The 25400-nt window shown below is 42.1% G+C and overlaps 1 protein-coding gene across 1 annotated transcript in view; it reads right to left on the reverse strand.

Annotated features, from left to right (window-relative positions):
* Positions 1–11399: 11399 nt before the first annotated feature.
* LOC105570203 (B-cell lymphoma/leukemia 11A) overlaps positions 11400–25400 on the reverse strand; it is a 33508-nt gene continuing 19507 nt past the window's right edge. Inside the window, exons 2-3 of the mRNA XM_012027234.1 lie at positions 23244–23693; positions 11400–14237 (exon numbers count right to left, since the gene is read on the reverse strand). Of these exons, the coding sequence (XP_011882624.1) occupies positions 12040–14237; positions 23244–23693 (2648 nt within the window). The 3' untranslated portion in view covers positions 11400–12039. The remainder of the gene's footprint in view (positions 14238–23243; positions 23694–25400) is intronic.

A 25400-nucleotide genomic window follows, 5' to 3' on the forward strand; every position in this document is an offset into this window, starting at 1 on the left:
TAAATTTTTCAAGCGTGTCGATTGGCTGAAGAACAGAAACGTTGAGTCCCCAGAACTTTTCTATTCCGCAGCCAATCGACGCGCTTGAAAAATTTGTCGCGCGACAAATAATATCAGCCTTAGCCTAATGTAGCATTTGTCGTACGACAAATTTTTTAAGCGTGTCGATTGGCTGCAGGATAGTAAAATTTTCGAGTATCTAGAAATTTTCTATTCAGCAGCCAATCGACGCGCTTGAAAAATTTGTCGCGCAACAAATGTAATGTTAGGCTCACAGTATTGAAATTAAGTTCGGCGTATCAGCGGCACTTTGCGAGACCGATGACTTGGTTTTCCGGCCTTTCGCAACGATTCGACCGATGGAAAAATGAAGAATTATTCCTAACTTTAATACTTAAGTCAGTTAAATTTAATTTGTTATTGTACATAGTTGCACTGACTCCGTCGCGATGATTAAGATTTCCGGATTTAATTATAGCAAGCGAAGATTAATTTGAGGTTGCTATCAATCAGCATAAGACGCCACTTAATTACTGTTAATAATATCTAGTAATTCCACCTCAGTGTAGACATATATATTGAAGGTATTTATATAACATTAATTCCGTACAGGTGAGAATATATGTATTTCTAGCACGCCGAAATTCAGAACTCTTAACCCGTGCGGTTTTAATATTATTTCCGAAAGAATGGGGTTCACGATTTGAAAAGATATGACTTTATCGAATATTAAATCTTAAATTCGCAATGTGTACATTTTAAGAGATCCATTACGTAAATTTGCACAAACCTCGAACGTTCGTTCCGCGTTGTAGAGAGAGAGTGCAATTTTTTTCCGCGATAAGTATCTTTCTTAATCACCGGTAGCCTAAAGTACAGATTTCTTTTTTTTCCTTAAACCCTCTCGACGCGGCGTTCGCTCGTTAGAGCGTGCACGCGCGAATGAACCGTGCGAATAGGCACGTCGTACAGAATCTCGATTGGTCAGTGTAGAGGGGTGGCCAACCCACGCGTCCGATTGGTCAAATCCACCCTCCTCTCAGACGAATGCTGACCCTTCGGGGGTGGGTTCTGTCGCCGGGAAATATCGCTGATCTGTACCTTAACGGGATGCACGCTCGCCGGGGTTGAATTATACACAGCTCTCTTTCCACCTCCCTCCTTCTCTTTGTGCAGCAAAATAAAGAAAAACAGCGCGACACACGGCGTGCTGCGTCTCGTTTGAAAACACTTACCAGAGTGACTGCGAATCGCACATGACACTCATAAACCACGCCGGGAGAACCGGCGCGGTTTTTGCGTTTTCGCCGGAAGATGCATTGTCCGACGTGACACACGCCGGAGAAAAGTGTAAAATCGACGGAGAAGAGCCGGATAATTGTAACAGCGGAATGTACGCGCGGTGGTAAGATCGATTCAATACTATCGATTCGATTTGAGTGGGCAATAATGGTAATTATTACAGTATCATCAGCGCCCGTGACGGCCAAATCCTCCCCGTCGCGGGCAACGCGCGTCCAGGAATATCCGAGTGTAATTGATCTAGGAATTTAATCCGTTCAATTCAGGAGGAGCCGCGCGCGCGCGCGAGAGAGAGAGAGAGAGAGGTCGGGAATCCCGGCCGACAATACTTCCCCGCTGGTTCTTTATCGGGAAACCGAGTGGGACGGGGAGTCGCGAGCGCGGAGTATCGGCCGTAATGAGATTGAAATTAATTCGACATCGCGGTGCCGAGACACGACGAGATGTTCAACGATAAGATAATTCGACAAATTTGCTCGAGTAACTCCGCGAGATCTCGCCGGGGTCTCGCGAGATAAAACGGCTTCTCGCTTTCTTTCGCTCCTTTTTCTCTTCCCCTACCCCCTCCCTCCACTTCTTCATTCCCGGTCGACGGGCGATATACACGAGGCACACGACCTCTTTAACCGGAAGACGAATGATCATTACTTAATCTTTTGACCGAGGACGCGGCGCCGTCGCCGTTGGAGTATCCTGGTTAATCCGGCGCAATTGTTTTCGTCCATGTTGACTGCTTATCTGGCTTAACAGCCGACTAATTCCGCGATCTAACAAACTTCGAGCTTCATGGTCTCCCTAGGCACTTAACCTCCGTTACCGTGAGTTTTTTGTCGGGCTGCGAGCGACTTGCTGAATTAAAATTGTAAATTCCGCGAGATAACAACACACGGAGACACCGGGGCAACAACGGGCAACGCGCGATAAAGGGCCATTATATTTAATGAAATTATCTTAGCATTCTATAAACTAATTACCCATTTCTTTATTTAATGCACCTTTATAGTTCCTCGGCGAAATATTGCGCTTATTCAATGTTACATTTTTAGTAGAAGTGTTTCATTCAATTTTTCGCCAAGTTGAAATCGAACCGTATCTAATAAAGAATAACTCACAAATAGATTTAATATCGCCAGTAATTTAAAACCAATGATATGTAGTTTTTAAAACGACCTATACTGGTCATTGTTTTTATTTAAAAAAACAAACGTTTCGGTCCCAGATTTGGACCCTTTTCAAGTAATCTATTCGCACAATTGTTAATGATCTCATATCGTTCGTTTGGCCAATAGCGTTATGTTAGTAAGATATTAGTCAAAAAAGGGTGCAAATCTGGGACCGAAACGTTGTTTTTTAAAATAAAAACATGGGCCAGTGTAGGTTGTCTTAAAAAATATCATTAATGAAAAATAATTTTGTATCGCGATAAAAAAGAATTGATCCAAAAGTAATTGGTTAATTGACTATTTAGTTTTATCTTTTCAGAAATTATTACAATTTTTCTGTCATCCAAATATTTTAATTTATGCGAAAAGAATTTGAGAATTTTGCGAATAACATTTCACAAGAAGATAGAAACGCGTTAGTATATTTCGACATGCATCGTGTCTCGCTAGCACAATTTTAATACGCAGGTTTTACGTGGGACAAAGCAAAATTGTAAAATTACAACTTTATGTCGCAAGTAAGTGCAAGTAATGCATAACGAGCGGTTGTTATCCGGCAGCCAGCGTGCAGTTAGTGCAGGCTGGCTGCCAAGGGTTGAAACCCATCAGTGCTGACACTTGAAGGTCTCTTCCGCTGCAGGGTGTATAGCGACCCTGCCCTAAGCTCGGTGCAGACTGCAGCTAATAGTTTTACTGACCGGACTGTACCTCCTATTAGCAGGCAACCGTGTATTGCACCGGTGCTTTTCGAGTTCGGGTACTTCGGGTGCGAGAAACAGGAATGGCGAGGTACCACAAGCAACAGCGTATTGTCGTGTGAATCAGAAATTATTCGTATCGACGGAACTGTCTCGTAAACGTGAACGCAATCACCGATGCGACAGAACAGTTTTTGTGGTTACGTCATAACACGTTTCAGAGTTATCTTTATAATTTTGCGATTGGATAATTTTGTAATTATAATTATATATTTTTTAATGATCTATAACTTTTTAATAGTTTGAATTGTCCACTAAATTTTGAGTGGCAGCTACAAATATATAAATCCGTCCTATCTTCTAATCTAAACACAATATTTCTTAAATAACTGCATTAAAAATTTTCATTAGACATCTCAAAGAGACGTATCGCAGTTCACGATACTCTACATTGCTCAGTACTTTCTCAAATACGATGCAAATAATTTTATAGATGCGGCGTGATAATAAATATTTTAACAATGAGATAGAAACGCGCAGTATATTTGAGAATGCTTTTCTTCTTTCTAAAAAAGAGATGTTGCTAGCGCAAATGTCGTTAATACCGAATAGTTGAGGCCTCTTTTCGGCGATGCCGATTGATTTTCTCGAAGTGCGGTGTGCTTCACTTCTCTTTTAGATTCGTAGTAAATAAAGATTTGCAATTTAGAAATATACATTTGTATACATCAACTATTGAGGTAAAATCTCTAATCTTCGTAGTTAGAATTTAAGTAACAATGATTTTTGTTCCGAAACATTTTCTCGATTGAACAGAATTAATCGTTAATTTAATCAATACCAATAAGTCCGCGGAATAATACGCAAAACGTAGCAACAGTCACGGAACAAAGTAATGTACAATAAAATATTAAGTATGGAATTTTCCATTGCGTAGGCAGGCCAACGAATTCTCAACGTTTTTTTGTTGTTTTTCGCTCGGCGCGGTATCGTACGACGATTAAGCGGGCCAACGAATTCTCAACGTTTTTTTGTTGTTTTTCACTCGGCGCGGTGACGTACGATGTTTTTGCGTGCCATCGTGTACCTGAAGGTCGCCCCGCGCAATCACTCGCTCGCCGAACGTCGAGCCGGCAGGCAGTAGCGAGAATCGCTCCGTGCGTGTTATTAATTTTGCGTTATCGGTTTCTAAGACTCGATCGCGATGATGTTGAGATAAAACGCTATTGATTTGTACACCTTTATCAGTAACAAGTAACGTCTCCGATTAATTATTAAGTTTCTGCAACTTGTAATGAGAAACAGCTTGCATTTTGAGGCGACGGCTCTTTATCAACGTATATATAGATCTTTCAGGAGACTAACTCATCTAAAATACGAAGATAAACCGTGGTACTTTGTCGCGGTTACATCTCGTTTACGCACTGCGCTTCCAATTATCTATCGATTTCGTGTAATCTGCTCCATTTTCGGGAAAAGAGAGAAATTTTTGCGACTTCAGCGTTCGCGCTGTAATTCGCTTTGTCGTCTTGGAAACCGATAACGCAAAAGTTAATAATATTTCGTGCGTTTCGCGGTATTTCACATCGCGTACGGGAGTGTCCGAAATTTCGCGCGATCGATGCTTTTCGCAAGTGATTGTGAGTGTTGTGTAAGTGCAACAAGGAAATCTATGAGGATGAGGAGGCCAAGGAGGCATCGGGCAACGGCGAAGAAATCGTAAGGTAAGTGTCTTACATTTTTATGTTATCTGTTACTTGTGCGAAATAAAGTATCTGTCCTGTATTTTTATTTGACTTATTCAAATGATTCGAACGAGGATTCGAATAAGTGTTAGAGACAAAACCATACGTATACAATTTTGTGAATTCATATTTAAAAGAAAGACTTTCAGTATTCTATATAATTATTTTAATTAATATCTATTTTAAAGAATATAAAATATAAAGTAGATTTAATACAATAATTTCAATTTTACATAATTAGTGTATACTAATCATATACATATTTGTATTTTTACAGTTTACCATATAAGTTAATGATGTACAACTCTGCTGCTGCAAATCGTATCAGTGAGTGATAAATTACTTTTTATTTTGAATTGACGTTGCGCATACAATTACTTCTTTGCATGTATACAAATTCTTAAAAATATACAATGCTCAACCACAAATTGCGCGCGCGAAGCGCGCGTTTTGTCGTTTCTAGTGTATGAATAATTGCGGTGTCAAATTTGACATCAATAATGTTAAAGTCGATGTCAAAAAGCGGCATCAATATTGCTATATATAATATAATAATCTTGTTTTGCAAACGATATCATAAATTCGATGCAATTGCTGTGTTGCTTATAAATATTCCGAGCTCACAATTGCGCGTGGACGAAGCTACAAAAATGTATTGATAAGTAATACTTATTGTATTTCCCTTCGTCAAAATATTTGTTCGTGGAAATCGACGGTAGCAACCCTTTGCTACTTGTTTATTATCGAAGCAGAAGGTAGTCGCAAGCTACGTTAAGAATAACTTCCTGCTATTTACGACGCGGAGATGGTCGCAACGGAATTCGGGGGTGGTGCAAGTGTTTGACATATTTTGTCCGGGAAACCGACAGATCAGGGACGAAGGCGGGAGGGGGGGGGGAGGGAAGGGTTGGCATAGGGAGTGAATGCAGGGGCACCTCTGTTTCTGACGTGCAGATTAGTGTCCGCCATTGTAGTGACGTCACCATAGTTAACACGCATTCAGACGGGCCCGAGGAGAGAGGCTCGGCGAAACTATTGACCGCGATCATCCGCGGAAATGTGCCGAGTTCCTCGACTCGCCTGGGATTAACGTGTATTTTTTTTCTCATTCTATGCGCACTCGCGCACGCGGAATTTTCGATATTACCGAGATAAACGAGGACGTTTCGCAGCAGGAGTCGCGGATCGGCTAGAGCGGGACATCCTCCCGGCTCGATCGCGCGAATGCGTCGACTGCAGAACGTGTCAGAAGTCGGTTCGCCAGTTGACAGATGAATATGCCCGGGGAACAATGGGGGCCGACCAAAAATTAACGGCATTGTCCTAACTTTGCATTCTGATGCCGCTGTTTGCTCCCGCCGAGTCGATTGCCACGAAACAAGGACTGAGACCGGCAGACGTGTACCGAGAAAGCTTTGAAAGCTGTTCCTCCTCTTCCTCCTCCCTCTCTCTCTTTCCCACCCTCTGTCTTTCTCTCGATTACCGAGCGGCGGATTAATCTGATGTTGACGGTGGATCCCGGACTTCGTGATCTATATTTCGCTTGAGGTTTTCGAGGAATCCGCGGAACGATCTCAATGCGAGAGCAGCGGTGCAGGCGAAAATAGGGCGGAATATACGAAACAGCGATAATGTTGAGTCGATGTGCACATTTCGTAGTTTACGTCTGCGAATTGACCACAGAAGACAAGACGATAGTGATACTTTATCCTATTTTCAAATGAGAAGTTAATGTAAAAGAGGCTCGTTTGAATCTGCATTTGTTTCAGATTTTTTCGAATTAGACGTTGATGCAAACGCTTATATTGAATCTTGGTAAATAATTTATTTTCCTATTTTTACACAAAAAGTTATAATACACGATTTAGCAACTTGTTAAAATGTGGCAGAATAATTTAGCAAATTATTTAATATTAATTATTTAATTCTAATTAAAATTTTTCTTTATCTCAAAAGAAAACTTGAAAGATGAAATTTATTTTCGGAAGCAAAAAGCACATAAACTTTGTGCATATAAACTTAATACATGCTAATATCTTTAACAAAAGTATGTTTATTTCGTGAAATTAATTAATTTTTTTCTCGTGGCACTTACTAGAATTTTCTGTTTAATCTTATATGCATTGCAACTATCTTATTGCAGAGTACATGAGAAATGGAATTAATGTTTGCAAGTTAATCTGTTGATTATCAATTTATGAAAATTTATTGATAATAAAATTAAAGTAAAAGGGAAGAGAAAGAACATTTTCAAAGTATTGTTATACTTTTTTATAAAGTCGAATAAACAACCAAGCGTCAGCCAACTATCCTTAAGCGAGCCTTTGTGCGAGCAACCCGGTATACAAGAGCGTCCCGTTTAGGTACAGCATGATTGTCCTCACCTGCAATTTCGTTTGCATCGTTACAGTTTCACGCTAGATGGCAGAATTGATTCCTTATTAAACAGTTACATGACTTTTAGCGACGGCTATATAAATTTAAACGATAAGTGAGTGCGTAAAACACATTCATGCTTTTCGTACATTTTATTTTTATCGTAAAATGTAGAAATTACAAATTAAGAGTCTGACTAAAACTGAAGATTACACTGCTTAGATAGAATAATAAAATTATATTTATTGGTGGTAACCAAGAAAAAATACCTAAACTCTTTCTATTTTTCACGCACGACGCGACAGATTCGTTTTAATCGCACTTTAAACTGTTGCGAAACCCAACATTATGCAATGCAACAGGAGGCGAACGACAGTAACCCGAGACGAGTTAAACAATTTATGTAACGAGCTTTTTACGCGCACGTTTGATAGAGGCGTATCGAAAGCTAACGTCGCGGAATGAGAAAGTCTCGTTTTCCGAAAAATCAACCGGCTACGGTTAGTGATAAAATATATAGCCAATTACAAATGATTACAAATATGAATACACGTTCAAAAAATATCGCGTGCACGGAAGATTTTGACTTTTCTAGAAAAGTCATAATTACAAATATACTATGATTGATAGAAAACATTATGTTGAATCTTACGAAAATATGAAAAAAATTAAAACAAATCTGTCCACAATTTTTTTACTTAAAAATCTCAAGTATACGTAGAGAGCAAACATAAGAATATATTATCGAAAAAGTGTGAAAGCGATATACCAGGATTAATTCGTTACGCAATTGAATCAGTTAGAACAGAAAGGGTACAGGTGACAAAATCATTAAAAAGTTAGAATAAAGAAAGGGTACATGTGACAAAATCGTACATTTGAGAAGAACAGAAAATTGTATTGTAACGTATGAATTTTTCAGTAGGTTTAATATTACTTTTTCCTGTAAAGAAAATCCTTAAAGTTTTTATCAAAAATATTTTTTAAACCACAAAGGAGAGTTCGTTCAATTTCGGCCAAAATGCCATGTGTAAGTCTCCTTTCTGTCCTCACTTCTGGTTCAATTGATATCAAGACCGGGAGGATAGGTGCAAGAGAATAAGATTAAAAGGAACGCAAATAGTGTAGGTTATTTAAAAACAATGTCGTTTATTTGAATCGCACAAGACATACACCGTATCTGCTATGTTTACAATTAGGGACCCCTGCGAGGTAAAGCTCGGCCAACGTTTGTCGCAAGCCTCGGCCGGAGTTTACTCGGAGATGCCTGGGTTTTCTTTATTTTTTTCGTATTGCCTTAATGTCGATCCTCGGTTAAAAGTGTTCAATGCCAGGTTTAACCCGGTCACATATACTGTCCCTAGAAACCGAGCTTCGGATTATTTACCCTGGATCAGAAGATTTCCTAAAAATCCAATTTCCCTGCTACGATATTATCGTTCCCTCTTGCATCTCTTTCTCCCGTAATCGACTCTATGGAAAAAAATTCTTCCGTTTACTCTCTCGCTCTCTCACTCTCTCTGTCTCTCTCTCTCTCTCTCTCTCTCTCTCTCTTTCGCGCTCTCTTACTATAATTATAGGAAATACTTCGTAGCTTTAAATTATATCGACTGCCTAGATACTTCGCTCGACTATACTCCTGACGTTCGTTCTGGGATTATCTTTTAGCATTTTACGTGATTTACCCTGTAGAAACGTTAGAAACCAACCGGAGGACACGACGGGACAATCGGATTGATTTCTTATTAATACGTCAATTAATCGAGATAATGAGGAGTCTGTGCACAACATTATATTTTAGATTGCACGTTAAACGCCGATGCCCCGCGACTGGTACGAAGCCGAGCAGGGATCGCCAGCGGCAATCTCCATATCGGATTCGCATTGCGATTTATCATTATTGCCGCGTTTACCGTGTATCTCTCTAGCGAATGGATATTCTTACGTGTCGTATAAATTCGTTATCGTCCTCGTCGCATCCCGCCGGTCCGATCGCCCGCCGCGAGATTTGCATTTGACACGTGTCGCTCCTTTGTTACGGTGAGGCAGGGAATTTGGTCCTATGTGGGATAAACTTGAAAAGTAAGAAGAGAAGGAGGAAGAACTTTCCGAAATCAAAATACGCGTAATTCGTGTATGGTAACGTGCCGCAGGATTTTTATTTCGTCGATTACACACACGGTGCTCCGTCAAAAATCTCTCTCTCTCTCTCTCTCTTTCTCTCTCCATTCATTCCGCGAATTCTCGAAGGGGGGTTGATCGTCCCCACATCCCCATCGTTTTAGATCCAATCTTCGTTCACAATCGTCGTGAACGACAAAACACGTTGCGCGAGAAAAGGAAAGATCACCGTTTAAACTTATCTCTTTTTTGTTCCTTTGTTGTAATGAATTGAATAACTTTTCGACGACGCGGCTCTCTCCCTCTGCTTCCGAATCATCGCTACGGGCAGTGCCATTATTTACAGTATGTCGTATAAACGCGGAGCCTGGCATGTACGTATTTCAGGAATCGATCTAACAAACTTTTAACTAGATAACGAGAGATTTTTTTTATCTAGGGCCGTACACGTCTAACACCGAGAGAACTATCTGATATGAGTTTCTTTAATCGTCTTTATGCTTTCGCGTTCACACCGTCGAATTCACGCACACGCGCAACACTCATCCCCGGAACGAGAAGGATAACATTCACAATGAAATCACATAAAGACACGCAATCGACACTCGCACTCCTTCGTCGTCTCTCACGCATCGCGAAGTTATTTTCGTTCTCATCTTATTGCCTACGTATATATATATCTCTCTCTCTTTAGGAACAGTTCTCTTCGAAAACGTTTACGTCGACACGAGGCGTCGTTGAGGAAAACAAAAGGGAGGGTAGAAAGAAAAATTATTTTGCTACTTAAAGTGGAACGCAAATACTTGAAGAACAATCGTCGCGTCGCCCGAAAGCCTCAGTCTTGGACGAGGACGAGAGAAAACGGAAATTCGATTCTGATTGCGCCTCGGTTTGACCGCGGGACGGTTTTCGCAGGATCAATGCTTCAGTGTCGATCCTAGCGAAAGCCGAGCGCGGTTCGACACCGTGACGGCAATAAATATAATCAACGAACAAAGCGCGCTGATGATATTCTCGACGTGGCCACGAGGTGACCGTCGAAGGAGGAGTTTTTTTTTTCGATTGAGATATTTCTTTCGAGATTGTCCGCGGGAACGATTAGTTTATCAGTTCAGATTATTATCGAACGGTCTAAAATGCTGCTGCAATTGTTCCGATCAAACGATTCCTCCACCTCGACGGGCGCGTCGCGCGATGGAAAATCAGCGGCTATAAACCTAAACAACTTTGGCATTTTCTTAACCTTTAAAAACATCTGCGATAATAATTTAATATCGGAATAAAATAATGAAAGCGGCGCTTAAACTCACTGCAACCGTAATGATAATAGTGACAAACGTAATAATAGAATGGTAATGATAATAGCAATAATAGTAATAATGACAATAATAATCATGTTACAAAACAATAATAATGTCAATAATAATAAAGACAATATAATAAGTGCAATAATAATATTAATAAAGGTAATAGAGTCGCCGATAATAGATGTAATATATTGTACATAGGATCGAGCTAGAGCTTACAGATGCTAGCTTCTTCTCGTAATTACTTAAACCAAATATTCTCAATTATCCTATGTATATCGATACATATATATATAACAGTGTTTCGAATATCGATGTTTTTTTTTTAAATATGTACATACAGAATCGTCGGAGTTGCCAGTTCTCCTTATGCTCTAAGGAAATCGATGCATTTTAAAAAGAAGACGCGTCGGTTCCATTGACGCGTTCTTACGAAGCGACGTCGTGTAATGTACAAAAAGACTCCGTTCCAATTTGTCCCTATATAATACACGGCGAGTTGCAGATTTTCATAATATTTATATATATATATTACGTTATACAATATGTATATATATATATCTATATTATTAAATAAATAATCTTCAAATGCGATAATAAAGTCACGAACTATTGTTCGTTATCTTATTTATAATATTTATATTCTTTGTATTTGCATTTCTTTTTATATTTATATATATATATTTATATATTTTATTTGTTCTTTATCTGTATGTATATATATGCAGCTCTATATTTATAGTGTCTTTTTCCGTTATTTATAAACTATATTTATAGAGATATATATAATTTAAATAGCTGTGTGTGTGCTGAGACTCGCAAACTGGTAACCATTCGTTCATTTTTTTAATAGTGAGTTAAAACGCGGAGTAGGGTTTCTTGTCGAGTACCTTCTTTCTTTATTCTGTCGCCCCTGTTTTCACGTCATCTGGTCATCTTCACATTGCGTACAATATTCGCGATTCGTGTGAGGATCCTCTCTCCCTTGAAACTCCGCTGGCTCTTCCAGCTCTTGATTTTTTTCCCATAACTTGTCGACACTACCGGCCGTTTCCAGGCCGTTTGGTCGGAGATTCTCGAAATCACGCATCGACCTACCACCTTTCCTAATCCCGAGGGGTCATCTCGGACATTTCGCGTCAAGAGATCCTTCTGAGGTCGCGCCGCCTCGATAAAATCGAACCGGCCTTGCGAAACGTAGGATTCATCAGGCATCTCTTCTTCTCACGAGGTCCCGGAAGAGGAAGCTCTATCGTCTTCAGTACACCGGATAAGGCGGCCTATGCGGCCACAACGGCGGGATCGGCGGTAGGCTTCCGTTCCAGGATCAAGTATCCTTACTGCTAAGTGAAGAGTCCTCGTCCTTGATCACTGGGTACGGTATTTCTAACTTGGGGCCTTGCTGCACCACCACTACGCATTTCCTCATGTGTTTCTCCAACGTGCTCGGCACCGAGAACGGCATCTCGCAGAAGCGGCATTTATACGTGTCCTTGCCGTGTCGGCCGTGGGTCTTCATGTGCCTGGTCAGCTTCGAGCTCTGGGCGCACGCGTACGAACAGAGCTCGCACTTGTACGGCTTCTCGCCGGTGTGCGATCGCCTGTGCACCGTCAGATTCGAGCAGTTCTTGAAAACCTTACCGCAGTACTCACAAGTGTCGTTTCTGCCGCTCCGCTCCTTCTTCAGCATCGGACTTGGCAGGCCCTGAAGCGCCAAGGTGGACGTCGTGGCCTTGGACACCTTACGGAATTCATTGTTCTCCAGGTAGTGTGGACTAGGTAACCAAAGACCCCCGAAATCCGGTCCTGCAGATCTAGGAAATCCCTGGCCAGAAAAAATATTCGGGGTCGTTGAGGAATTGAAATTCGGCGAGAGCGCGCTCTCTTTCTCTTTGTTGTTGTTGAGCGAGTTGGCGAGGTTGCACGGCGAGTCGGTTTTGAGGAAACCGCTGCGATGATTTTCTTGCAGCGCTTGCCGATAAGCTTCCGAGTATTGAGCGATGTTGCTCAAGCCAAACTTCTCCATGAGATCGCCCACCAGGCTGGCTGGTTTCTCCACTCGACCTCCGCTCTCCTCGCCGCTTTGCCCTTGAGTGGTGCTTAGATCCTCCGGCGTGTTTTCCTCCGCGTCCTCCCGCTCGGTCTTCTGCTCGTTATCCTCCATCTCGTCCAAGTCCATGTTTTCATCGCAACTGGATCCGTCGTCCGGCACCGTTTCGACGCTGCCTTGCGGACTGGCGGCCGAATTCAAGTTCTCTTGGTGCTCCTTCCTCATGTGCTTTCTCAGCTCGGTGAAATTCGCTACCTCAATCTCGCACACCTCGCATCTCGTCTGCGTACTCTGACCATCCTGCGTGGCTTCTTGCTGCTGGTACTGCCTTTCCTTGTCTCGATGACTACGACGATGGACGATCAGGTTTGATTGGAAACGAAACTTCTTGTCACAGACCTCGCACGTGTACACCGTCTCCGACGAAGAATCGGTGATAATAGGCGTAGAGGCTACCGGCGGGCTGGTCTTCTCGCTGTCGGTCGAGTTATTGTTGTTGTGATGCCCGACTGGGCTTTGGCTATAACAGGGTGGCGAGTTCTCTTTTTGATGACTGCCGTGAGTTAAATTCGCGGGGTTGGCCGAGGCCGGACTAGGCGGTTCCACCGATTGTGAATGGGGCTGTGATTGCTGTTGCTGCGACTGCTGTTGCTGCTGTTGCTGCTGTTGCTGCTGTTGCTGCTGTTGCTGCTGCTGCTGCTGAACACCGCTGGCTACAGGGACTGGCGGTACCGGTGGTACCGGCGGAGGAGGGGGATTTGTCGTGGAATTACCGCTAGGCGTAGGTGGAGCCGCGCCTAAGGACGGATTAGCGAGGCTCCTTAGGCGCGCTGAGTAAAAATCCAGGTTCGCTTCGAGTGGTGGTGGGTGTGCTTGGCCCGCGAGGCCACGGCCGTGTGACAACTCGGCCAGATTCGCTAGGTTCCGGGCGTTGTTCAGAGAATCCAATGAGCTACGCACCAGTGGGTCCCCCAGATTCAACCCGTCCATACCGCGTAGCGGGTCGCCCAGGTTTTGTAGATTTCGCGTGGCCGTCTGCAGCTCCTGAAGACCTCTGTACCCCGCCAAGGGATTCAGGGTGAGGAAGTCGGGCCTGAACATAGGCGGGAAACTTCGCTCCAAGTGCTGGGGTAGCCTCAAGAAACTGTGGAGGGGATCGCCCACCAAAGAAGAGGTCTGAAGTTGCTGTCGACCACCGCTACCGCCACTCGTGTTCGCGCCGCCGGAAGAGTTCGCCGCCGAGGAACTTCCGGTGGACTTGCCGCTTAGGTTCAGATGATTCGGCGGACTTAGATGGTGCGCGTGCGTCGGCGTAGGCGTCGGTGGACTAGGCGCCGGAGTGTTCGACGACGAGTTCGTCGACGAGGAGGAGGAGCAGTAGAGGCGGGCGCCGTGCATGCTCTGTACATGCTGAATGAGCTCCCATGCCGAACACAGCCGCCGAGAGCACTGCGAACACTGCAGCCACCTTGGCTCTGAAACAGATTAAGCGACGTCGCGACGTTAAGGGTCACATTGTCTATGCGCAACAAGAATTTCATTTTAGCATTTGAGAAAATTTAAATGCAGCGAATTCTGCAAAGTTCACGAAACATCGAAGATAAATTTACCATTCACGTATAAGCTTGAATTTAACTTTTTTTTTCACGTAATTTCGTACAGAAAACTTAATTATTAATTATGTTATTAAAACATTAGAGTACCCATAATTCTTTCGACTTAAACGTTTTCGTCGTGTACAGTGGCACGGCTATTTCAGAGATTGAAATTTATTTTTGAATAAGGCAGCGAGAAAGAGAGAGTTGTGCGCTGAAGCTAATATAATCCGACGGGTTGCAGCCACGAATAAGATGATTATAAGGCTTTAGATATATCGTAATAATCTGACGACAGAATTTGAAGCTTCACGGTGATTTCGCGAGCATGTGACGGCAGCTCGTAAAACCCGCACGTACACACATGTGCGCGCACATGCCCCGGAGCCACGCTATCAATTTTCGAACCACCCTTAATTTCGCGGAATCGGAACAGAGATCGGACCCGGCCGATTGAATTCGGAATTCAAACGGCGCGTCTGTGTCAAATTGCGGTTCGGGCCGGCGAGTTGCGGGGGCTTAAAAATAATATCCTCGCCGAGCGGCAGTCGCCGGGGAGCGCGGGAGGGGATCGTTGTGGGCCAACGGGGGTCGGTTACTATGGCATGCGGCTGAAACTGACCCTTAACGACTTCTCGACCCTCCTCCCCTATGGCGCGCGCGAAAGCTTATGATGCGGGAGGGACGGGTTTTGAATTTCAATGTTTTTAATCCGGAATATCAGATTTTCGGCCATTTTTCACGCCCCGCGTAGCACAGTAGACGCCCGTCGCGGGAGTCTGTGGGATTTTATTAATTCGACGCCGCCTCGGTGGCGGGAACGCGAGAGAGGACTGTTGGGGAAAAGGGAGAGAAAGGCCGAGGATGCACGCACCATGTGCTTAAGGGCGACCCTCACTTTGCGAGTAAAAGCACCGTGGAACATTACCCGGGCAGCATATTCTCTCGGACCATAATGCCGGACGTAGGGGCCGCGGAGGGAGATTTTAATTTACGTCTCAAGAAACACTATGAATTCACTTAAGACACCAAGTAAAGTTTTTTATGGCAGTATTCTCTCACGATATGTGTTACTTTCTTAATTCAACCGTCTCATTTTTCCCAAAGTACTTGTTTACATTTTTGTTTTGTAATTTCCGGGACAGGAAACAATTTTTAACGCGTGCACAATCTTTCAACAGAATAAAAAGAACGGTTGTTAAGTCGCCTTAACATCGAAGAAACATTTTGGCTATTCTCGAATGGCCGCGAGTTTCTTTTTCCCTTAATTCGGCAAGCTCGGACTTGTCGAATTTGAGAACGCATCTCGCACAGACGAATAAATACGCACGCGGCATTATTCAGGAAGAAACTTCTTAGACGAGATAAATACGAGCGCGTTGTAGCGGGCAGGGGTATATACTTCCTCTTGTAAGAGATTAAAAAGTTCAGGACTCGCCCTCTCCCCCCCCCCCTCCATTGTACCTCACTGTCTCGCGGTACTTGGGCGACGGGAGGGAAAGTCAGCCGGAGACAAAAGGCTGCAGCAAAATAAAGTGGTCCTAATTAAATGGCCGTTCGGGATAGGGAAAGATCTTTGTTAGAAATAAAGCTTCAAGATCGCCTTAAAGCCGAACGATCGCCGAACTGAGGTGTATATTTACACTTGAGAGAATATTGTTGTAACAAAAATTATTTTTAGCGGGTAACAGTATCCACTGATTTAGCCTGAATATGTTAGCCATCGATTTGCCTGATGCTACACGAATCATATAAATATCTCCAGTGATCTCGGTATTTCATTTCCTTCATTTTTCCGTACAATTATTACTTACGTTAACGTGAAATTACTCAGAACAATTCGTGGAAATGGCGTGGCTTTGAGAGATCGGTCCGACGACGATGAGCAGGATGCGACGAGACAATGAATCTTAAATAAAATTAGGAACAACTCAACGCCGTCAACGGGTAAATGATAGTTTATCTCACGACAATACACAATAGAACACATTTCGTTGCATGTAACAAGGTGCTAAGTAGAATAACGAGCCCGGCAGTGGGCGAGGGGAACTTTTCTTCCTCGTCTTGCTGACCTTTCACCAGGATTACGCTTGCAGCGTTTACGCGCCGCAGCGAGGATGGAATGAGAGACGCTCGTCGCAATCTCATCTCATTGACGCGCGTGATTTTTCGATTGACAGAAAGAACGTGGAGAAAGTCGCAGAGGAACCAGGCGCAAAAATCGCGAGCGAACAGGCACGATATTCTCGGCGATTTCCTGAATCGCTGAGATGTTTGCACGAGAAGAAAAGTATATATAATATAAAAATACGAACTATTTTAATTGTACAATCGCGTATTTCTGACAACTTTACTCCAACTTTATTTTGAAATTATTCATTTAAATTGTACTTTTTATAGGAGTTTCATAATGTTTCTTTTTAATTGAGTTTTCAACTTGTCTCAATTCAATTTTTCTTAAAACTTTTGTTACTTATATTTATTATACATATAATATTATTAACTTACATACTTTTCTCAGACAGACAATATTTGTTGTAGGTTATTAATAATTGGATGTTAAATATTTTGGTCATTTATAAGCAAAAGTATATGTTGAAGAAGCTAAAGTTTACAAGAATCTAAACAAAATTTTATTCAAACGGAATGTTTTGAAACTATCTTTTCTTTCGTAAAATTTGTTTAGTTGTGACTGTATGATTCTCGACACTTCAAATCAAAACCTAAAAGAACAACAGAATTTATGTAAAAATGTTAAGAAAAAGACCAGCGCGGCGGTTCGAATTGAGCAAAACTTTTCAGGCTGAAATTTCTCTGAGTCATCTTCAACTTGATCTTTCGACAGAAGAAAATACAAAACATGAAATATAAATTGGCTCAAGGTTTCGGCTCCGGGCAGAAATTAAGGTGTGAAGGAGAGAGAAAGAAAATCATAAAGGAAAGCGATGAGACGACCGAGTCATGCCTGACACAAGCGTCATAGCCAAGTGGCGAAACGCAAAAATTCGTACTGTTTCACGCTTCGGGCGTTCACCATGTTGTTTTCCTACGCCCTCATCTCTTCTCCGAGCGGCTAGCCGGGCTCCTTTTTTCCCCGAAAGTCGAAAATATTGCTGACTTCCCCGGGGAGGGAAGATGCCGGCGGAAAGACGAAAGAGATAAGCAAGTGCTTGAGCATAATAAAGGTGTATCGATTCATGGCCCTGTGCTTTTCATATGCAAACCTCGCGGGTGGCCATCTGTTAGGATTATTTCTCCAGAGTTTCTCTACGAGAATGGTTGGCTAGCTAGTTGCAATTCGGGCTATCGCTCGCGATGACTTTTATCGAAGAGACGGAGAACTCAATATATTGCACAATTGTATCGTCTCGAACTAATATCGCGCAGTAGATTAGCGCAATAGGGAAGCAAGCTTTCAAAAGAACATTATTTATCTGGAGAAGATGTAATGTTGAAATAAAAATTAAAATAATTCCCGATTCTCAATATTATAGATTTAAGGCGGCGGCTACCCTTGAAAGAAAGGTGAAAGTGAGCAATGTAATAAAATTATTGATTGACGAACACGTGCGCGCTAAACTGCAATTTACATACAACTCCAATAGTTTTCGAAACGTACAACGTGTACCCGTAGAAAGGCCACGGCATGATTCATACCCAGCAGAAGGGACAGTAGAATCAAATGAACAATATGTCTGCACACGAGCTTCGGCCCTCCGTCGGTAGTGACCGACCGATTTTCTCCAGAAATTACCCGACAAATTGGCCTAGGCGACGTTTACGGGCAAATCGTTCGGAATGCCATTGTTTAACAACGATTCGAGTCCCGGTCATCCTGCGAATACTTCCGTTCAACCCTTTTACGGGAGATTTAACACGAATCTCACCCTTTCCCATCAATTTTTCTCAAAATACGTTTCCATAAGCTGTTTAAGTTCGCCTCGTTGATACTGAAATACAAATGCTTCAACGAGTAAATTATTTTAATCTGTAAACGAAAGACATCGAATAATTTTCTGCGATAACCAATTAATTATGATCCAATGCAGCGTTAAGAAAATCGAAATGTTTCAAATTTCAACAAAAGTCGTTTAAATGAACTCAATGGCTGTTTTATCAACTTTGAATAATTCTGGAGTAATAAGATTATAACTTTTTTTTTGCAATTTTAATCGAAAAATTTTCACAGGGGTTGAAGGGAATTATTTGCGATTATACATACACCTGTAAGTGCTATCGCTCGGTTTCACGTACACGAGCGAATTTTAATCGCGCAAAGGACGTTGTGTCGCGCTCTCGGAAATCTTTTTGGACGGGACACATCTGCCGCTCAATGACGTCATGATATACACATACGCGCACGCACAACAAGCACACATAAAGGCCTTTAATCCGGAATGGCGTGTGACAATATTAAAATATCGATTAGCTAACGTATGCGACGTATGCACTTTGTCGTCGATACAAGGGCTGCACTTAAAAGGGACAACGCACAGCGGATCATGTCCACGTGGGTAGTTTGCGGGTGATTTTAATCATTTTACTGGACCCATTAATTAAATAACCAGCTGAGATAAATATCACGCAGTAACGAGAAGTGTTCAGCGCGTATCAGAAAGAATTAATAATAAATGAATCGCAACAATACAAAAAAATAACAGGATGTATATAGAGATCCTTATTTAAATTAAACTGAGATAAATTGTTTAAATAAGGCAAGTTATTTTAGAAATGCGGATGGATTAAAATTATTTCATTTTTCTCGCGAAAATTATATAAAGATATATGGGGCGCGCATGTAAAACATAATTCAAATGAAATTTAATTAAATATTAATCACAATATATATATATATAGTATTGTTAAAATAGAACAAAATTGTGCGATTACTACGTTCACTATCGTGTAACCGTAGCGTGCAGATTTTTTCCAGTGAATTTTTATTTACGACCCGTTCAACCCACCGCAGAGTGTCGCGCGACAAAGAGCCAAAGCCGTTAAAATCGCGAATATGTCGACCGGGGCGATTCCATCCTCTCTGAACGAATATTCCAATGGTCGCGTAACATACTCCTTGTGGTCACTACAATTCCGCGATAGGATTGGTCAGACTGCGCTTCACGAGCTTTTATGTCCTCCGTTACTCAGTTTGTCCGTCGAAACCGCAAACCTTGCGAATGGACCGCTGCTCGCTATTAACCCTTTCAGAGAGGGCCGAGTCTTCATTTATTAAAAGAATTTATTATTCGAGTTGTTCACGACTTGACACGAGGAGAGCACGTTCCTAAAGCGGGACAACAACATCCAGAATATGAGATTGAAGTTTTACATATCGCAAATAAGATTAAATGTACGATCATGGGCATACTTGGTCCGAAATAATGGAGAGCGATAAAAACATGAAAACGCATCTTGTTATGAGAACGCTGGAAGTTTGAAGAAAAAATTCTAGTGTCGTCTAGCCTTCACTGTGAGAAATTTGCCTTTGCAGCTACGTCGATTCTCTTATAGTGCAGTGCATCTCTGAGAGAAAGAGGAAAACGTGGATGACGGACTCGTTTTACGGCACAAGGATGTAAGGAAAAAAATTAATCAAAAAGCCACTCGACCTGGTAATTTAAACGCATCGCAGCGAGCTGAAGTCGTGTATATTGAACTTCTGAGCTTTGTAAGCTTTGATGACGTTCACTGTCTCTCTCTATCTCTCTCCTCCCCCCCCCCCCTCTCACTCTCTCGCGGGTTTTCTTTTACACGGGTCGCACGAGATAAGTGCAAAGGCAGCGAGGAACGCAGCCACCTCGTCGTTGTCAAAGAAGAAAGACGGTAAAGCATGAACTGGAGTAGTCGAAACGCAAGTAAACTTCTCAAAGCATCCGCCATACTGATGATACATGTTGCCTTTCATATCGGCACGCACTCACGTGTCGTTCTTCTTGTAATCCCATCGGCAAGAAGAATATTATTTGTGAAACGCGCGTGATCAAATTTCGTATTAGGTATAAAATGTTTAAATTGTGAAAGAGTAACTGGCCAAAATACGAAATAGCGATAAAGCATGAAATAAAATACAAGCAGGCTGGTTCCGGCAATACGCGTGATGTATAGGCGAAAAAGTTTCTGACGCCGGTTTTTAGGCGTATCGCCTGCGCACCGTTCTTGTCGACTTCCTTCCGCGAGAACGGAGGAAGCGGAAGGATGAAGGACGAGAAAGTTGCAGGATCCCGAAACCCCGAGCGACAGCCAATTCGCAAGCAATTCTCCGCTCACCTCGGGCGGTCCGGGGAGTCGTCGACTTTGCTGGGAAGGAAAGGACGGCGGGAGGGTTGGAAAGGAGCCATAAAGCTGCCAGAGAAAAACCTCACCCACGGACGAGAATTAATATTCCCAGACAAACGTGACAGATAGATCAAATCTGCATCTCACCGGGAGCGCTGGTTGGTGTCAATTTCGACGGATTATCGCTCCTTTCTCGTCACCCTCCACCGTCTTCCTTCTCTACCCTTCAGCCTTATTCCTCCGGACGCATATCGTCCGTCACGGTTCTCCAACGCGCTGCTCTCTTACGCGACGCGCGCCCCGCTTGTTCTCTATTTTCGCGTGTAACCGAATTTCTCCGAAATCACAGATTTTTTTTCACACTCGCGTCTTTCCCGAGGCCAGTTGGACGAAAATGAAACAAGTTTCTGGAAAGCACTTCTGCTTTTTGAGAAAAAAATATATCGTTATTTTTCGGTGCGTCTAGTAGTCGGAAGAAAAAAAGAATCAGAATATCACTGGGAGGGAATTACAATACCCCGAACCGAGTATCGAGGGTCCTGGCGCATCCTGTCAATGCCACCCCACGTGCGCGTTTCTGATACGCGTTGCTTTACCTGTTCGCACGTAACGCTCGAGACTTGATCATCTAACACCGGCTCGGTGCGCGTCCGCCCATATGGGCACGCTCTCGCGTGGACGGCTCGTGCGGACCACGTGGCCGAACAATAGGACGATTCTAATTGGGCTTTTCGACGTGGTTGTCCAGTAGCAAAAAATCCGACAAAAAAGGCGACAAAAGGGGCTTAACCGGCGGACGAACGGCGGGATGAGCACGAGCGTGGAGTATTCTTATGGTCGTGGACCAGTTTGGAAAGGGTTAACTCTCTATCTCGTTGCCGGAACGTGTAGCTAGCAAAAGGGGGTTTGGGGCGAGCGCCCCGGAGCGTGATGAAACTTTAAAGAGACACCGGTGTGTGCGAGCGACCGCCGACGTGCTGCTCCTCAAGAGACACAATTATGTTCGTCCGCGATAGCCGCCCTCGTTCCTCCAAGTAAATTTACATCTATTTTTCAGAATGTTTTTTTAGAATTTGGATTCTCTGTCGCAAATATAAGCTTAACAGTTTAAATAATATCCGTGAGATCAATTGATAAACCGACAAATGGATTTATGTCCGTATGTAACAATTCACGATTAGTTCCTTAAGGTTAGTAAATTAAAGGTATAGTTCTGTAATTATAAATTAGCATTTTTTTATTAAGATAAAATTTTCATTAGTTCAAGAATACGGACATGCTTAATTAAAATGTTTAACTGTTGAAATTTTTCGGATAATATTTGTAAGCCTTTTTTCGCATACAACCGTAAAAATAATTAAATTGCAAAGGACAACAAAAGATCTAACGCTGATTGTCTTTGGAGAACGAAAGTCATTTCCGTTGCAAAACAGTTCCTTATCGATTTTCACACTTAAGCATTATATAAGAATTTCAAAGAAGAATTCGATTCTACATCGAGGGTGTTGTAGATGCGAATTTGAGACCAGAATGGATTCTTTAAATCAAAATGAACTTTAATTCCGGGATTATTTTATCGATTACAAAATTAAAACTGTCTTTAATTACTCAAAATTTATAATAATATATATATATATTTCGTCGTTTGAATATATTAAATAATATAATACATTATTGTGATACACGGACTAAAGACAATTTATCAATTAGTATATAAATTATGGAAAAATAATATATCACTAACGTTTTATTTTATTGTTGAAAATGTTTATATTAAAAATATTTATATTTGTTATATTTTTAAAAACGAAGATAGAGTTGCAAGCAACATATGTTTCTACGTTTATTTAAAAAGTATAATATTCTATTTCTTTTTCTCTTTCTATAATAATATATTTATCGTGCAAAATCGTGCATAATTTAAATATACAAATTGAACAACGAAGAGGGTAAAAACATGATTTCTCAACTTCGCATCGATGTTATATAAAAAAAAAACGCAAAGATATCGTAGCACTTTCATATCCAGAGTGTCGCGACGCCAAATGAGAACGCTCGCGCGTTAAACCCTTCGACGTACGACAATGTACTCCCCGACAAAAGGGGGTCAGAGGAATGGCGGGAGGGGAGACACGAGGGGCAGGTTCACCCCAATCCCCGAGCGGGCGGTTTAAATTCAAAAATCGAATCCACCGATCTATTGTTCGTGTCCGTTCGACCAGGTTCGACATCACATGGCAGCCCCCTATAACTGTATTTAAAAAAATATCCTCTTTCACCCCTTTTGAACAAACCAACATTCGTCAAACCAGAAAGATTTCGAAATGGCACGATAGTTTCCTCGATGCGCGCCCACTACGATTAGAAACCCTGACATACTTTCTCGTTCTGATCGTTGCCAAATTTGGAATCTACGATACAAGAGCCGAATGCGAAATTGGAACTTTGAATTGTTTCGTGATTGGGTTACGTTACATATTTCTTTTCACACGACACAATACGAATGAATTGACAAAACGCTAATACAACGCCCCAAGATTTAATCGGCACTTTAATAATGAACCATGTAATAGTAATGTAGAGAAAAAGAAAAAGGACGTAGAAATTTACCGGAATTGACCGTGTTTGTGTCGGCGTCCACGAACTCGGTCTTCTGCTTCTTCGGAAGATCTTCCTTGTCCTCGTCCGGTGCTTCCGTTCGTCTCTTTGGCGTCGAGCTGGCGCTTGCCTTGAGGTCGATCGGACTTCCGGCATCCGGTCCCGGGCCCTGTAGCGTCGGCGGACTCTCCAGTCGGCCGCTCCTCTTATTGATAGGCGCGGAGATGCTGGGCACCGAGTTCAGCTTCGAGTCCGGATCGGCGGTCTTCAGGGTGAGGGCATCCTCCGGATCGGAGTCCTCCGGCGCGGCCGTCGCCGGCGGACTGTGGCAGCCCTGAGGGGTGCTCCGACAGTGGTTGACCTTGTGTTCGATGAATCGGACAATTTCTCCGAGGGGGTAGGACGCCCTGCAGCCCCCACATTGGACGGTGTCTGGGGACGTGGTACTTTGCGAGGTTTCCGCTGTAACAGAGAAGGATATGTCTCGTTCAGATGCGTTGGAATTTTTATTAGGTGGATGACGAGTCTGATCATATAAAGCGATGCACGCAGCTTTTCGAGCTGGCATACTTTCTCTTATTTAACTCTGATATACTCGATTTTGTCATACTAATGTTAATCGTCCCTGAATTATTACACAGAAAAGAAGAATATTCTTTTTTTGAAAAGGTCTAGTTTCAATGTGAAAATTTTGAAATGAGATTACATTGCGTTAAACGAAGAAAAACTTACTTGAAGGAAGCAATTTTATATAATTTATATAAAAAACTTCCCTAAAAAGACAATATAATTATTGATACCATAAAAACATTATGCAATCGAAATTTATTCGTGGACTTATTGATTTTCAAAGATAAGGTTTCAGATATTCGTGCTTTCTACTTGCAAAAGAATACAATGATATAATACTACTATTGTTATTGTTGGGAAATCATTTCCCCCTACAGCAACAATTATAAAATTTATATGCTGCACCAGACTCTGATGGTACAGCATATTCAGTTCTATTATACAATGAATAACATATTAACGCAATTGTGTCGCAAAAAGAAATCTTCTAATTGTCGTTTCCCGACTCCGACTACGAACTGTGAAAGCAGTATCGGCTTTTACTATCGATATGTACATGTTACAGATACTATTATATAACCAAGTGTAGACATATGTCTCGCTCATTATTCACAGCGAGGCATTAATCATTACGATTTACGATACCTATTAACTGACTGCAGCCATAATCCTGTGATGAGATATCAAAACGAACGATTCTATGAGCCGGCAACCATAAAATTTATATGTGCGTGAATATATGTGTGCGATAGTGATTAAGTAATTGAATTAAGAAAATCAAAACTAGATCTACATTTTGAGCAATAAGTATGAAAACGCTCTTTACGCATCTTGTTATTATTTCTCTTCGTTCAGAAGATATAAAAAATATCAATAGCACATAGAGGAAAGTTCCCTATTACGAGATGAGCTTCTAATATGAGCTAGTAGGTTTTCAACATCCAGATTTAATCACAAATCTCTTCTCAGAACGAGAGAGAGAGAGAGAGAGAGAGAGAGAGAGAGAGAGAGAGAGAGAGAGAGAGAGAGAGCGCAATAAATTCATGATGGAACCAGATGATGCCTATGAATTTAGCAGAAACCCCGCTGTTTTACTATATATTACGAGCCTATCTCGTAATAGGGGACTTTCCTTCTTTCGTTTATTTATGCAGAAGCGAAGGGATTCCTTCATCTATTCTTCTTGTAAAAGTTCGATTTGATTTCTTTCTTCATTCTCATGATTCAATCCCCATCATTTCCTTTCAACGATAAATAGACCGCAGACGGTATTCGCTTAATCTGGGCGAGCGAACTTTCCTCGTAACAAACAGGACTAATTTCCTCTTACGCAACCGTTATAATTCACCGTCGTCCGAGGGACAGAGGGCCCGAGGTCAGCCGCAGACGTAACAATTCACTTTTGAGTGTCCTTCAAGAGAAACTACAGAACTCCTTCGCGACGTCTTATGTCCTCTCTCCCGTACGTTTCGCGCATTAACATAGAGATTGGCAGGAGTTTCATACATCGATCTTTCCCTCGTCGAGTTGAGTATCCGTATCTATCCGAATGGGGAGATGCCAAGGCTCGCGACAAAATAAGAAAAACCCTCCGCCGCC

Source organism: Vollenhovia emeryi, unplaced genomic scaffold (genome assembly GCF_000949405.1).
Source record: "Vollenhovia emeryi isolate VEMERY1.0 unplaced genomic scaffold, V.emery_V1.0 DF939121.1, whole genome shotgun sequence".
Classification (NCBI taxonomy): Eukaryota; Metazoa; Arthropoda; class Insecta; order Hymenoptera; family Formicidae; genus Vollenhovia; species Vollenhovia emeryi.